General features: G+C 54.8%; 1 protein-coding gene across 1 annotated transcript in view; it reads right to left on the bottom strand.

Annotated features, from left to right (window-relative positions):
- Positions 1–16633, bottom strand: part of PGBD5 (piggyBac transposable element derived 5) — a 106221-nt gene that overhangs the window by 17534 nt on the left and 72054 nt on the right. The window contains exons 2-3 of the mRNA XM_047088672.1: positions 13207–13634; positions 5736–5870 (exon numbers count right to left, since the gene is read on the bottom strand). Of these exons, the coding sequence (XP_046944628.1) occupies positions 5736–5870; positions 13207–13634 (563 nt within the window). The remainder of the gene's footprint in view (positions 1–5735; positions 5871–13206; positions 13635–16633) is intronic.

The raw sequence follows: 16633 nt of genomic DNA, 5'->3' as shown, positions 1-16633 counted from the left end.
CTAAAATTGAAGTGATATTCCCTTACCAGGGGAGGAATGGGGCCTACTGCAAGGAGACGGTGAAGGCATCAGTGCTGGGTTTGATGGGCTGGGGCTCTGCCGTTTACTGGCTTGTGTGGTTTGGGGCCAGAAACTTAATTGCACTGAGCCTTGGTTTCCTCATTTGTAAGGATCATAATACGCTATGTACCTCGCAAAAGGCCACTGCCTGTGATGAAAGCTGTGTGTGTAAAAATCTTTTTTTTTTTTTTAAATAGCAAAGTTCTATGCGCGCGCTCTACGCCCCCTAGGCACGTGTGGCTGCTTTTATTTAACCGAAATTAAGTAAAATGAAAAATGCAATTCCTCAGTCACACCTGTCGCATTTCAAGTTCTCAACAGTCACGTGGGCTGGTAGCCGCTGTCACGGAAAGTCCGACTGGACGGTGCTGCCTTATGTCACCCTCGGTTTGTTTAGCCCGGTTATTTTCCGGCAAAGTCTGCCACCCGCCCCCTTATTGCCGCCTTGTGCTACCAATTTCCTCTCACGTGGCCTCTTCCCTCGACTGCGGCGGGGAAAGGCCCGTGCGCCAAGGTGGTTCTTCTCTAACTGTGCGCCTTCAGCACAACTGACCCTCGCAAGAAACTCGCTTTTGTTTCATTCCAAAGCACAAACCTCGGGGAGGCTTGCGGGGAGGGGGGGTGGGGGCGCGGGGGCTAGCATCCTGTGGGTCTTTGCACCCGTTCACTTCCGTGTGGTTGTAGAGTCTAAGCTCCTTGCGGAGAAAGCCAGGGTTCAGTCTGGTCCAGTCAGTGCCTGATGCACGTATAGGGCCACTGGATATTTACTGTCACCTCTGAACCCCTACACGGTGAGGAGGGCAGGGCAGAGTAACCCCACTCAGGAAGAATGAGGAGGAGATGATTCTCAGCCACTTGCTCAAGGACACTCAGAGATGATGTGACAGATGTCTCGCACCCCGGCCAATTCCACCCTGTGACATAACCACCTCCAAGGTGGCCAGGACGGAAGAGCGCGTCCCCAGCGCGCACAAGGAGACAGATGGACGAGGGCCCTGTGCTGCCCGGTTTTTGACTCCAGAAGCAAAATCCACTCCGGTTAATTAATCCCACCCTGATCCTGGCATTTCGAGCGAATCCTGTTAAAAGACTAAAAATCAAATCAGAAGAGACACCCCTTCCTGCAAGTTCCTCAAGTCCTTTCCACATGAAAAGCAGGTCTCAGACTAAGGGAGATGGGGGACAGTTGATGCTAAAACCATCAATGAAACAACACGCAAGCTGGGTAAGAGAAGAGATGCGAGGTTTTTGTCTCACGTGAGAAAATTCCCCCAGGCAGCCTGGCGGTTAAGAAGGTGGGATCTGGGGCCCGGAAAGGCCAGGTTTAATCCCAGGTCTAGCGCTCTATGGCTGACCCCTTGGGCGAGGTAGCTTCCCTCCCTGTGCCTCAGTTCCTCACCGTGGAAGGGGCAGGAACACTGCCTGTGTCGTAAGGTTGTGGTGAAGAGAAAGCGAGTAAAGCCGGTAAAGGGCCTGGGCAGAGAGCCTGGCACCGAAGCAAAGTACCCTTTCCGGAAGCCCTGAGGTGGCCATCGTCGTGAATCCACACATCGGGCTGAAGGGAGGAGAGACACTTTCAGATCAGCTGGTCCAACAACACAGGGTAGAGGACCTCCTTCGGAGTACCCCTCACCGATGCGCATCGGGGCGCTGCCTGGACACGTTTAGAGACATACAGGGGGTGGGAACCAGGGGTCCTTTCATCTGGGAGATTCTATCTTGAATTCTGGCTTCTGAAGCCCGTCCACCTCCAGTGAACGTTAGTTCACTCAGCAGGAGACGGCGGCTTGTCATTTAGAACGGCTATGTCCCTGCTCAGCACGGCAGTCACTCAACCCCTTGGGGACTGTCTGGCCTCTCCACTTTGGGCAGAGCATCCCTGTGTCCCTTAAAGCTCACGGACAGCACACTCGGCAGGCATTTGGTGCCCTGCCGCCCCCTTCTTGGGGCTCTCCTGCCTGCCAACATCCTTACGGGGAACCCCAGGTCTCACACCACAGAGGCAGGTGGCTAGATCGACACAATCAAACAAGAGAAATCTGCTCTTTTTGACTATACCATTTTTTTTAATTTTTTTAAATGTTTATTTATTTATTTTGAGAGACAGAGCATGAGCAGGGCAGGAGCAGAGAGAGAGACACAGAATCCAAAACAGGCTCCAGGCTCCAAGCTGTCAGCACAGAGCCCGACGTGGGGCTCGAACTCACGAACTGTGAGATCATGACCTGAGCCGAAGTCGGATGCTCAGCCGACTGAGCCACCCAGGCGCCCCTACCGTTTTTTGTTTTTTTGTTTTTTTAATTAGTAGACCCTTGCTTTCCTCAAAGAATCTCACGGGTCAATATAACATTAACTGAAGTGTTGGCCAGTTTTTTCCCCGTTGGATTCCCAATCCTTCTGACGGAGTAGACAGAACAACACTCTGCACGGACAGTCGCCTTCTGACCCCACAGAAAGGCCACAAGGCTTCCAAGAGGAGCTAACTTAATGTCTCAGACTGAGGAATTCCAACCTCTCAATGACAGGACTGACTGTCCCCTGAAACTGGAAGTCTCATCGTCTGTATGAATCTCCTCAGTCTCCCCCGCTCACAGGGAGGGTGCACACGAAGGGTAAGTGGGGCCCGTCCCCTTGGCTGGAGCCCTTTCTTAGAGACCCTCTGCAAACGGCCTCGGCTAGAGGGCGTGTTGGGGCTGGGGACAGTTCTTGGCCGGCCCGCGACACGGGACACAGAGTATACACCCTGGAGCGCCCCATAAGCCTCTAACCTGGAAACAGCGGTGGCTGTACCGAAAAAAGAAGGCATTCGCTGCGGTCTCATGTGGTTGCGACGTGTCTGGGACCCCGGGGGCAGCTATGTGTCAGGATTTTCGGGATCTCGCTTTATAAACGATCCCTGCCTGCTCCTTCCACTGCTCTTGAAACCTGGAGTCGAAAAGCTTCCAGATCCTCCACGAGACTGGAGTACGTGCCGGGGCGCGGGCTCGCGAGGGAGAAAACGGGCCTCCCTTAGCCTCGACGGGTGTCCGCTGCAGAGATGAAACGGGTGCTGGGAAGGGGAGTCACGGAAATCCTTTCCATTTAGACACCCGTATGTGAGGGAAGAGAACGCCCCGCGCCGGGCTGTTCCCTCTTCCTCCCTTCCTCAGAGGGCCCTGGGGAGCAGGACGCGGGCTCCAGACAGGCCACAGGGCAGGGGGACCTCCAGCCCCCTGGTTCTAGTTTCTGCTCCACAGCCTCTCAGCCTTGGGTCTTGGGGCAAACGACTTACTGTCTGGGAGCTTGGGCCTTCCCCCGTGTACTGCTCAGAGTGTCGTATTAGGCTCAGCGGGCGTCCCTCAGGGCCAGGCCTGCGGTGAGTGACAGTGGCTCCCGCCCCAGCCCTTCTACCCGCTGCCTTCTGCGCGGCCACATCACACGCCCTGCTCTGTCCGCCTCGGGGAGCCTTTCCTGGCCCCCAGGTGCCCTGCCGTGGCCCCCAAAACGTTGTACGCACATTTCTAATGCTGCACCTGTCACACTGTATTTACGAGTGGTTTTAATGCGTCTGTCTCTCCGACTAGAACGTTCACCTCTACGCCAGGGGGACTGCAGGAAAACCCTCGGCAGTAGAACCAGTTGGAGGTAGGGGTGTGTGTGTGTGTGTGTGTGTGTGTGTGTGTGTGTGTGTATCACTTCTCTCCATTAAGAGAGATGGGTATTTACTTTAAGGAATTGACTCACATGATTAGAGAGGCACGGTAAGTCCAGTAGAACAGGTTGGTGAGCCAGAAGACCCAGGAAAAAGTTGCAGGTCAAATCCAAAGGCACTTTTCTGGCAGATTTCCCTTTTCTTTAATGTAGGTCAGGTCCCCCCTCCCCCCCCCCCCCGCCCCGCGTTAAGGCCTTTGACTGATTAGATGAGGCCCACCCCTTACAGAGAGTTCTCTACTTTACTCAAGAGTCTACCCATCTGTTAATCTCATCCAAAACACACCTTCACAGAAACATCAAGAATACTGTTGGGCCACAAATCTCCGTACTGTGGCCTGGCCAAACGGACACATAAAATGAATCATCACGACCTCTGAGCCCTGCTGATGTCAGGGGGTAAAACCAGAAAGGCCGGAGTCAGGAAGGGAGTGAGGTAGAGCGGGCACCCCCCCCCCCCCACCCCGGCACCTCGCACCCTGCAGAGCTGACGACAGACCGCCCTGGGAGCCGTACAAGTGCCGGAAAGTGCCAGAAAGTGCCGCTTCCGCCTGGAATGCAGACAGACGGCAGTGGGGCCGAGGATTACGAAGCACAGTGTCTTGATCACTCGGCTGTAACTGGGGCTCCACAGACCCAGCGGCTGGAGACTGGGGCCAAGCTGCCCAGGGGGAGCGTGATGAGCTTGGAGACACAGTGCCGAATGTGCCAGGTCTCTGAGAAGGCAGGACTGGGCCTCCACGTCCCAGTGCTGGGCCCAGTGCTGCAGGTAACAGGTTCTCAGGAAGTATCTATTCAAAGAACTGAATGTTCCCGAGGAGGGGGTGCACAGAGTGAACCTCCCTCCCCTGTCCCCAGGGAGCCTCACTGCAAAGGACACTACTGAGGTGGTACGGGCCACCAGAGGCTGTGCAGGGACAGAGGGCCCAGGCTGCACATCCAGAGTAAATCCTGCTGTGGGACAGGTCCATTCTGGCAACTGCCCGAAGCCTGTGCTCAAGCCCACTCGGGTCTGGGGTCCAGCTGGAGATCCCAGCCCCAGGCTGAGCCCGCAGGCTGAGCTCGGTCCCCCGAGCCCGCAGGGAGACCAGGATGGTCCTTCTGAGCAGATATGTTGGCCTGAAGCGCAGGCACTTTCCCTGCTGGGACAAAGGGATGCTCAACTGAAACTTCCCACGAATCCTCCAGTGGCTCAGGGGGAGAAGGGAGGGCAAGACCCCCGTGCCTGGGGCCTGGGGCCGCAGCCAGGCAGGGGCAGCGAGGCGGGGTCAGCCGTGACCGCAGGGCCGGCGGGCCTGACAGCTGGGAGAAGGTATCCCGAACAGCGCGGCCGGAGAAACCAGCCGGAGCCGGGATCTGTCCCTCGGCTGCCACGTCCGGTGTTCGCCGGCCCCCACCTCCTCCTTTTGTGCAGTCCGCACCCTGGCCGATCCCGGCAGGCGAACACCTCACACCTCCCCTGTAGCGGAGCTCGGCCACCGCTTCTGAAACCCGTGTCAGCACCTGCCTGGACCACGGCAGAGCCAGGGAGCAGGTGGCAATGCCGGCTCGAAGGGCCGCCCGCGCTCCTGACCAAGCGTAATTTAAGCAGCTGGCTGTTGGTGGCCTGTGAAGAAGGCTTCCTCAATACAGGGCAGTAGGACAGACACCGGGCAGGTCGGGGGCGGGAGGGGGCTTCCGGGACCACCACACGGTGGGTTCCCGAGAGAGACGGCGGTCACCTCGTGTGCCCCACTCTTTCGGTGAAGTCTCTGGCCGACGCTGTCAGGGCCCGAGCCTTGATCAGTGTTTGCTGCTGTTAACTGAACCAGAAGGGCCGGACAGGACAGGAAGGGCAGGCAGGGAGGTGCCGGCCGCCCCAGTGAGGGGGGAGCAGCCCCGCCGGAGCTTCTGGGGAAGGCCCACGAGGAGGGGGAGTGAGCCGGCTCATCCGTCACTGCGAGAACCGTCTTCCCTTGGCCTCCCTGGGCCCAGCCCAGGCTCACCTGGATGATGAAGCCGGTGGAAGAACACTGCCTGACCCAGAGGCTGAATTTCCGCTTTTTCCTCTTTCGCAGTTCCCGCTCTGTGCACGTGGCGATGAACACGGGGTCCTCGTCAATCAGGGGTTCGTGTAGCACCTGCCAGGAACGAGGGAGCAGAGAAGCTGAGCTCGAGGGGGGGTCATCAGATTTGGGCTCAATCCTAGTCTCTGCCTTTGACCTTGGCTAAGTCACGTTTCCTTTCTGATCCTGGGTCTCCTCATCTATAAAAGGGTAGCAGTTTCAATATTTACGCCAGCGATTTGGGGAGAACTAAGTAAGAAGCCGTAGGCAAGGCACTTAGCACAGGCCCTGACATATAGTAGGTATTTAGTAAATGGAAATTTGAAAAAGTAACTGAAGGGGCGCCTGGGTGGCTCAGTCGGTTAAGTGTCTGCGTTCAGCTCAGGTCATGATCTCACAGGCCGTGAGTTCGAGCCCCGCACCGGGTTCTGTGCTGACAGCTCGGAGCCTGGAGCCTGCTTCGGATTCTGTGTCTCCCTCTCTCTCTCTCAAAAATACATAAACATTAAAAAAAAAAACAACGCAAAAAAAAATTTTTTAATCTTATTTTTGAGAGAGAGAGACAGAGACAGAGCGTGAGTGGGGGGAGGGGCAGAGAGAGAGGGAGACAGGGAATCCGAAGCAGGCTCCGGGCTCCGAGCTGTCAGCACAGAGCCCGACGCGGGGCTCAAACCCACGAACTGTCAGATCAAGACCTGGGCTGAAGTGGGACACTTAACCCACTGAGCCACCTAGGTGCCCCCCAAAAAACTTTTTTTCTTAAATAAAAATAAAAAAAAATAAAAAGTAACTTAATTTTTATTTTATATATTTATAAGATACACATTTAATCTCTATACTTATATATGTTAAATACATTTATAATCATCTTATTACAATAATACTAATAATTATTATTATTAGTGGCCGAAGGTCCCCAGGGCAAACTCTCACTTGGGGGAGGGATCTCCAGCAGGGGCCCGGACCTCAGCTAGACATGCCCACCTGTCTTCAGGAAACACCTCTCCCCTGCTGGGCAGCCCCAACCGCTAAAAAGTTCTTTCCCTCACGGACTCAAAATTTACCTACATGCTATCTGTCCCTGTGAGAAACAAAGGAAAACACACACTATTTCTGCAGGTATTCCAGACCGTGCTCATGTTGGCCCACAACCTCCTCGTATCCCGGGCCGAACAATCTCTCTTTAAAATCCGCCCCTGACGTGAATCTGACGCCTGTGGCCTTGTGGCCGACACCCAGACTCTGGCTCTCCTCCACATCGTCACGTCCTTCCAGACGCGGGATTCCCGAGGCGATGTTCACACTTATCTCACCTATTTCTATTTCTTTATGACATGCTTATTACGATGTGTTCAATGACAAGACTCTAAGGTAGAAAGAAATGGGATAACAAAAACGGACTCCAAGGAGTGCTCAAAGTTTTGCGTCCTTCAAAGCTAAAGCTTTTGGGAGGAGACTTTTGGCTCAATTTAGGAATCTGCTACACGTCTCCCCGAAGTCCAAGGTCAAGCTCAACTGTGAATTGGGGGGTGTGGCTGAATTTCATCGAAATGAAGACTGTGGGAAGCGACGGGATTCCAAGAACCCTCCCCAGTGCCCTAGATGAGGGGCCAGTAAACTACACTGGAGTCTGGCCCACCACCTGTTGTAACTAAGGTTTTATTGGGACCCGCCATGGTCACTCACTCACATATTGTCAACGGCTGCTCCTGGACTCCAACGCCAAACCGACAAGATGCATCGGGGACCGTATGGCTCGCACAGTCTAACGTACCGACTGTCTGGCCATTGGCAGAAAAAGTGTACCAACTCGTTCTCCACCGGTGCTTTGGGACCTTTAGTGAACAAACTAGTTACCCGGGATCCTACCGGCGGGTAAATTCTGATTTAGTGGGTTTGGGGCAGGGCCAGAGTTTCTGCGTTGCCGACAAGTTCCCAGGTGACGTCAGAACACGGTCTGAATAAGGGCAGACTGGAGGACAATACTTAGCAACTGCGATTTGGACGCTATCCTCTCAACCTCCCATCAGTGCTACCTGGAATTCCATTTAAAACAGCAACAGACTGGAAGGGTTCAGTGTGGCCCCCTTCAGTTTTTCTGTTGTCGGACGCATGTGGACGTGACGCCTGGCCCTGCCCGTCTTACGCTTATGAACGGGAGGGTGCCGGCACGTGTGGCTGCCGGCCACAGGCCCTCACGCCTTGCTGACTCTGTGGGCTCATAAAATATTCAAAACCCCATTTGGAGCCACTGTAGCAAAATGGACACCCCCCCCCCACCACTGTGGTGCTCCATTTGAGCAGAGGGGGAATGGGGAAAAGGGCAGAAAGGAGTCCTTTCGCTGCCTGCGTATTCCCTGCTCCATCAGGCCTACTGGAGAAGCGTGTCCTACTCACCCCCTCTGAAGCCACAGTACAGAAAACTGCCCTCTCTCCCTCGTCTTCAGAAAGCCAGCGTACCTCTAGTCCGTGTGCATTTACCTAAACTCAGGGGCGCGTTGATATTTCATGGCATGCCTCACCAAAGCAACCTCTGCGTGAAAACTACCCATGCCGGAAAACCACTTCTCTCTCCGCCGGGCTGCCCATCCACCGGCCAGCATCTCTCCGCTCCCCAAATGTACTTCCCGAGTCCCCTTCTGTGCATGACAAGCTCATTTGGGGGCGTGGCAGTCAGTTAGGGGAGAGGAAAGGCAAAGCATCCATTTATTTACTTGTATAATCCCTCCCTGAAAATATCCTCCTACGGAACCTGTCCCCACTTTTGAGGACATGAAGCATCTCTCTGTTTGGCACTCGGGTATACGCACGCGTGCGGACAGACGTGCGTGCGACTTGTGGCTGCGTGGGTTACCGGTAGACTGAGAGCCGTCAGCTTTCTGAAGGCTCTGCGAAAGCTTCAACTCATCCTGGAGGGTCGCAATTTGCTGGAAGGGAAAGGCTCCAGAGATGGCGGGGCAGAGGGTGCGTGTCGGGGGTAGAGCACGTGTGAGGGAGCAGGATGTAGAAGGGACGCTTGGCAGCCAGGAGCAGAACGACCCACACGTGCTGCAGAACTGTTCCGACCGCCCTCAGCAGGCAGAGTGTAGACCCTTCAGAGGGGCCCTGAGGCTCTGGGGTGCCAGATGGCCAAACTCACTGTGCCATCACCTTCTATCCAAATGAACGTTCCAGAGCCCAAGCAGGGCCTTTTCACGGAGCAGAAAAGCTGGAAAACCAGGACACCTTTACAGTTTCTAGAGTCTTCGGACATCCAGATGGCTAACAGACACATGGAAAGATGCTCAGCATCACTCATCACCAGGGAAATGCAAATCTGAACCTCAGTGAGATACCACCTGACACCTGTCATGAACAACTCAGGCCACCACAGATGTTGGCGAGGATGCGGAGAAAGAGGATCTCTTTTGCACTGTCGGTGGCGATGCAAGCTGGGGCGGCCACTCTGGAAAACAGCGTGGAGGTCCCTCCAAAAACTAAAAATAGAGCTACCCTATGACCCAGCGATTGCACGACTAGGTATTTATGCAAAGGGTACAAGACTGCTGATTCAAAGGGGCGCATGCACTCACCCCAATGTTTACAGCTGCGCTATCGACAATAGCCAAAGTATGGAAAGAGCCCAGATGTCCATCGACGGATGAATGAAGAATGTGGTGAATATATACAGTGGAGTATTACTCGGCGATGAGAAAGAATGAAAGCCTGCCATTTGCAGCAACGTGGATGGAAGCGGAGTGTATTGTGCTAAGTGAGATAAGTCAGTCAGAGAAAGACAAATAACCGTATGATTTTGCTCATATGTGGAATTTAAGAAACAAACAGACGGACATAGGAAATGGAAGGAAAAATAAGATAAAAACCGAGAGGGAGACAAACCATGAGATACAGAGAACAAACTGAGGGCTGCTGGCAGGCTGGCAGGGGGCAGGGGGCGGGGGGGGGGGGAGGGCAAATGGGGGATGGGCATTAGGGAGGGCACTTGCTGGGATGTGCACCGGGTGCTATATGTAAGGGATGAATCGCTAAATTCTACTCCTGAAACCATTATTACGCTAGATGTTAACTAAGGGGGACTTAAATAAAAGTTTTTAAAAAAGAAAGAAATTGTAGATTCTTCAGTCAGGGAGGACAGGAAGCCTCTCCAGGAGGCAGATGCATTGCTGAGAAGAGAAGCAGTGTGGGAGCCAAGCATACTGTGGCCGATGCTGGAGGTCAGGGGAAGACGCCCCTCACCCCGGCAGGCCCGTGGGACGGAAGGTCCCGCCCCACACAGCAAGGCCAGCGCTTTCCAAGGCACGCAGGGTCCAGCTGCTTCTCTGCAAAGGAAGGGGGTACAAGGACTTGTAGGAGCCCCCAGCTAACAGGAAGACCTAATCATGTTCAAAATCAATCACACGCTGCAGTTCATGATTTCATCCCCTCGCCTGACCCTCTCGTGCCTACGGACACAGAGCTGGCTCAACGGTGCCCACAGTCAGGAGAAGGCAGAAGGAGAGGAAAATGCCATCTGATTATCAGCCAACGGGAAAACGGATCTGAGGGCCCTGGGACGTTCCCTCTGCCTCGGGTTCCTGTCCTTTGGGAGGAGTGTACTGGGTGTTCTGTTTGCCCCCAAGACCCACTTTCCACCCCTCCTACGCCTTTCCACCCCTCTTATAAACCACACACCATCCAGGCCTCTGTTCCCGGCGTTGGGTCTGTTTGGCCAACCTGGAGGCCTGAGCGAGAGAAGGAGGAGGCCCCCTGCCTGCCCGTGCCCTCACCTCTGGGCTCCGAGGCCCACACCCTCTCCTTGGCCCGCGGCTGATACCAGTTTCCCACTGCTGCTACCGGTCCTGTCACGTCCCTGCACCCTGACCACACGCCATCCACAGTCCCCCGCATCCGGTCGTCCTCAACTGCCCTTCTAGAACACAGGACTCGTTTCCTGCTGGGATCCTGACCAACACAAAAGGCACTAGATACCAAGATCGTAGCAAAACGAAGACACAACCTCACAAACACAAAGGTAAACATGAAAATCAAATACAAAGGATATGTTAAAAAAAAAAAAAAAAAAGGAAAAAAGGAGAGAGGGAAAAAACCCTCCAACACGACCAAGGAGCCCTTCCCCAAAGGAAGACTTATCTTGGGACTCTCTTCTTTCTCTCGGCCTCGCCAACCCGGAAACAAAGAACAGACGTGGGGGCAAGAATAAAGCGAACGTTGTCCCCAGGCTCTCAGTGGTCCTGGTCTCCTGGCTGTGCACCTGAACCATGCAAGGGAGGAAGGCCGAGCTGCCCGCGCGGGTTGCTGTCTAGCCACTGCTGGCTCGGGAAGGTGCCAGGCCCCCTCAGGGCACCCATGCCTGGGCCGGGAAGGGACAGGCCTATAATCTCAGAATTGGCTGGGAAGGGGCAGGCCTATAATCTCAGAATTGGCCGGGAAGGGACAGGCCTATAATCTCAGAATTGGCTGGAAAGGGGCAGGCCTATAATCTCAGAATTGGCCGGGAAGGGACAGGCCTATAATCTCAGAATTGGCTAGCGGGCACCACAGCGTGCCCCAAGCCACCCCGGGCTCCAGAGACACACGCGCACATGGTGACCGCCCCGGGCACAGGTCTCAGGGTATCCGATCCTGCAGTTTCAGAAGGCAGACAGCACGAGGCCGGTTCACAGCAGCACACAACACGCATGAATATAACCCTGGCTAAGGCTGGCCTGGTCCCGGGACTAGAAGGATCTTCGGCAACCTTATCTCGCAGCTGTTAAATAGCAATCATCCAAGCAGCCGGCTGTTTGGTTCTTGAGAGATATTCAGCCCACAGCTTCCTCCGGGGGCTCTTCGAATGTCTGGCCCCAAGGATGGTCTGAATACTGTATTTTACCCCTTGCATCCAGCCGGAAGGGCCCCAGTTTGGTTCATTTTCAACCAAGCGAATATTTAGCGCAGCAAAAACGAACGTGCCCGGCCCTGTATTTGGTCCTGCAGGGCATGTTGAGGGCAGGGCCAGCGTCCCCAAAGGATCCCACCTCCTGTTTAGAAGGTCAGAGACACAACTGGGGACAAGAAAGACTGGCACTCGGCTGCCCTATAAATAGTGGGGGGGGGGGGGGGTAGGCCCTGCACTGGGCCCAGGAGACTCGGTAAGTCTGCTAAGGCAGAGAGAAGAGGGAAGAGCTTTCTCGGCGTCAGAAAGAGCATCACAAACACCTGGAAATCATAACGAGCCCAGCACATTCACAGCACAGCAGGGGGAACGCTTCCAGAAATTGTTTTAAGGCTCCCACAGACCTGAAATAGAGTGAGATCTTCCCCCACAAAAACCCTGTGATTTTCAGCCGCGCAGAGAAAAAGGCAAGATACAGAGATAGGGAAAGAGAGAACATCGAAAAGAATTTGAGGTTTATGAAGAAGGCCCTTGGAGGAAACGCACGAGGAAGAGTGGGTAGATGCATGGCTACTCAAACGCATAAATAAAAATGACGTCAACTTTGGTTTCCACACTGCACAGGCCAAAAGGAACTGGGCTCACGTGGGCCGAACACGTCCTAAAGTTTTGGTTAGAGGCAGCTCGGGAATGAGCTGCCTCCTCAGTTTGCGAGGCCAGCAGAGCAGTTTGGAGGACGATTCCAGAACGCCTATCTCACCACAGCCAAGTGTACTGGCCACAGGTCGACACCAGAAGGCAGCCGCTCAGGAGCTGAGGGCACACAGAGCCTTCTAGAACCAGAAGTTAGGGAAGTTGGGGTGGTGTCAGGGGGCCCTAACAGACCTGGGGCTCTATGGAACCCTGGTCCAGAGGCCCCGCTGGTGACAGTGTGCCAGGTGGACCCCCCGCCCCCCACCTGAGGGACTCCGGGTTACCTGCAGGGCGACTGAGATCCGGCCTCCTGGCCTCCTTTCCTCTGCCACCTACGAGGCTTCAGCCCTTTCCACCACCAACCCAGGAGTACATCCCTACTCAGAGAACACGGGAAAGTGACCCATCAGAGGTTCTTCTTAATCTAAGAATACTGGGGCGCCCAGGTGGCTCAGTTGTTAAAAACATCCGACTTCCGCTCAGGCCATGATCTCACGGTTTGCGGGTTCAAGCCCTGCGCTGGGCCCTGTGCTGACAGTGTGGAGCCTGCTTGGGATTCTCTCTCTCCCTCTCTCTGCCCCCTCTCCAACTCGTGCTTTCTTTCTCTCAAAAGAAATAAACTTAAAAATATATATATAAGAAACGTCCGAGCCTGGAAAACATGCAATTTGGAAAGAAAGCGCCATTACGGGGAGGGAGGCAGGCAGCGGCAGAACCCCGCTCTCTGAGGTCTCTGTGGCATGGGGCCGTGAGTCCATCGCTCCCCTGCACTCCGAGGAGGGCGGGAGAAGGCAGGACGGGGGGCAGGGGGCGGTCCCGGGGCACCCCCGCGGCCGATCTCACCTGGGTTTGGGAAGGCCTGAAGGCAGAGTCGAAGCCGTTCTGCAGGGAGTCGAGGAAGGGCTGGACCTTGTACAGGCCGTGCGTGGTCTGGCTGGAGCGGAAGGCCACCACGTGGAAGTACTTGAGGATCTTCTCGAAGCGGGCCTGGCTCATGACCAGGGCGAGGCTCCTGTTGCTGTAGAAGCCGCCGCTCCAGATGCTGAGGACCGACTCGCAGTGGGAGATGCTGGTGGAGATCATGTAGCCCAGGAACGCCTTCATCTCCGTCAGCGTCACCTCGGCCCAGGCGCCGTCGCTGCCGAAGCGCTCCTGGAACTTCTTGGCGTACATGTTCGTCTGCACCACCATGTTCTTGAGCACGTTGTCGGGGACAAAGAGCTGGAAGAAGTCTATGGCACTGGCGCTGGGGGGCATCTTTCGGGTTGGACCTAAAACGAAGGCAGGCCGGGGGTTCATTGCCGCAACCACCACCGCAGCGTGCACCCTGCCCCCGCCCCCGCCCAGCGCAGCTGGCTGGCCTGAGCCCCTCCCCCCCTCCCCGCCATGAACTTCGGTCCCCTTCCCTGGACAGCGGCACACGCGCCCCCTGCCGCCCGGGCCCCGCACCTGCAGGTCCTCCCTCCACCGCGCACCCCAGGCCCCGCGTTCTTCCCTGTCCAGCAAATTCAGAGAAAGGGACGCGCGAGCCGTGGGAAAAGACCCACGCAAGGGCACACTGAACTTAACACAGGAGCTCCGCCGTGGCTTTCTGCCTTTCGCTTTCTTGTAAATTGACTTCTGTAAGTAAGAATGCTTTCACCCCTCGGGGCCTGAAAATTTCCACCCTGGAGAGGCTGCAATGTTTATTTCCTGGTGCTCTCCACGTGGCAGTTTGGAATTTATCGGTGAATACATCTGAAGGGGCTTGTTCAGATAATTTCACCAATGTAATTAAGAGCTCACAGTTTTGGGGCGCCTGGGTGGCTCAGTCGGTTGAGCGTCCAACTTCCTCTCAGGTCATGATCTCACAGCTCCTGAGTTCGAGCCCGGCGTCAGGCTCTGTGCTGACAGCTCATAGCCTGGAGCCTGCTTCAGATTCTGTGCCTCCTTCTCTCTCTGCCCCAACCCACTCGCACTCTGTCTCTGTCTCTCTCAAAAATAAATAAACATTAAAAAGAAAAAATTAAAAAAAAAAATCTCACAGTTTTGGCTAATGCAGGGACAGCGCTCTGAACTACATACACACACATCCACCCATAAGAGATACGGCTTTCAATCCCAGTGTCTTAAGTCAGGCTAACAGGATGTACAGGTTTGTAGGAGACAAGCTTTTTTTATTTAAAAAAAAAATTTTTTTAAGTAATCTCTACACCCACCTTTGGGGCTTGAACTCACGACCGGAGACCCCGAGTCCACCGACCGACGGAGCCAGCCAAGTGCCCCCTGAGGAGACCAGCTTTGCAATTTCTAATCAAAGCTGGGCACGCTCTTCAGAATTTTAACCACCCCCCTAAACCTTTCTCTACTACTGATTTAGGCAATCTCTGAAAAACACGTTTTTTTCGCAGCAAAATAGGACAATGTACACCCAACCGCCTAGGTTTCAGATCGGATAAAGTGGGGAGGTGAAACCCTGAATTTACATCTAGCTAAATGCACAGTCTTGGATAAATTCCCTCTTTCCCACGAGGAAAGCGGAACACCTGCTTCGCAAGGCTGTTGTGAAAACCTAGAGACCTTTACTGAGATGTTATCAGCAGAAATCCACTGCCCTGGGCTCTGGGCTCTGGAATGCTCGATTGCTCTCATGTTGGAGAAAAAAACCCTGAAGCCCGGAGAGTGAAGTGACCACCATGCTCACTGTCACCAACCAGTTACTGGAAGGGCACGAGGCGGTCCTGGTGCCACTGGCACCTAACTGCTCTCGGAGCAGGTGGCCCTGGCTGCAGGGACAGCGAGGCCAGGAGACAGCGGGGGCCCCGGTGAGTAAGAGCGGCCTGCGGCCTACAGCCCCACACCCACTCTTTAGTGGAAATCATCTTATTTCAGCGAAGCTTTTCACCCTCCGGTGGGTGAAGCCATAAATTATTCAGGGGTAGCTCTCAAAGAGGAGAAAAACCAGCATTTCAATTGCTACATCATGCTGAGTGAGCAGAATGAAATTTTCTCTTCCAAAAGTTATCTTTAAAGCAATTTCGCCTCCCGGGCTATTTCGCAATGAATCCTCCCAGCAAACTCTGCCCTGGCCAACTGTTTAATGAAGAAACGCGGAAGTAGCTGGCTCCCTCTTATCTGTTTAGTTTGGATTTACAAGCACCCTCCACTGCCTGTCTCAGCTGTTCTGATTCTTCGTGTTGGAAAGTGTTGGCACAGGCCAGTCCCTGGGAAGGGATGGAGGGAAGGAGGGAGGGAGAAGATGCTATTCAGTAGATTCAACCCATATCGCCAACCTTATAATAGGGCTATTTAATAATATGGCTCTGGGGGTGGGCAGCACCCCCAGCCAAGACAAGACTCTCTTACATTTGATTCATTCACAGGAGCTTTTCCGGCTGTTGCCCCACGTGATCCTTACAACATCCTCGTGAAGCCTCGTCCCCTTTTGCAGGGAAGGAAACAGAAGCTCAGAAGTATAGGGATCCAGCCCAAGGTCACTCACTTGTAAGCGCCTTATCGTTGGGGCGACCGTCTTCCCACCTGGCCCAGCACCAGTCTGAGAGCACCTGCTGCTGCTGTAATTATTAACGCGCCACTTCTGCTCTCGCGAGTGGACAAGAAGGGATGTGGCTGTCCTGCACACGGTGCATACACACGGCTTAAGCCAGGTGCATGGTCCTCAAACCCCCCCGAGCTCCCTCTACCTCTGGCACGCACACATTTCATGGTGGGCCACGTAGGGTTACAATGCACAGCCAGAAGGAATTCTGAAGGGAAAAAAACCGCAAAGGCGGCATGGAAGTGGGGGTGGGGGTGGGGGTGGGGGCAGGGTGGTAGGAAGGACCTGTAGTGCCCGCGTTTACCTTCGGGTCTGCCGAAAGGAGACAGGGCTCTGCGTGTTGATGACGCATGACCAGGCTATAAACTCATACAGTCATCTCCTGGCCGGGGGAGGCCGGTGCTCTCCCCACCTCCCCGCCCCACCATGTCACCAAGTCACTCTTCAGGGCTTGCTTCAACCATCGACCACCTGGTTCCTTCAGCCCCCCGGGGATCACCTGCTCCCTCAATCCCAGGATGCCACAGCAGGCCCACGGGCCCAGGGTAGCATTAAGCATGGTCCAGTGATGCTCAGATTCCCTGAAGAGATTCCCCCCCACCCCGAACCACCACCCCAAGGTAGAAACCGACCCCCTCTTTCCAGGAGCGACATCTACAAAAGCAGATGTCCTGTTCAGGGGGTGGACTGTAACGCAAGGGCAGTTAGCAGAAACCACTTATTCCGAGAACA

The sequence above is a fragment of the Lynx rufus genome, unplaced genomic scaffold (genome assembly GCF_022079265.1).
Source record: "Lynx rufus isolate CCGP_SWC_20201006 ecotype Redwood Valley unplaced genomic scaffold, mLynRuf1.p SCAF_25, whole genome shotgun sequence".
Lineage (NCBI taxonomy): Eukaryota > Metazoa > Chordata > Mammalia > Carnivora > Felidae > Lynx > Lynx rufus.
Note: the sequence above shows the minus strand (reverse complement) of the source record. Positions and strands in the feature narration are given on the sequence as shown.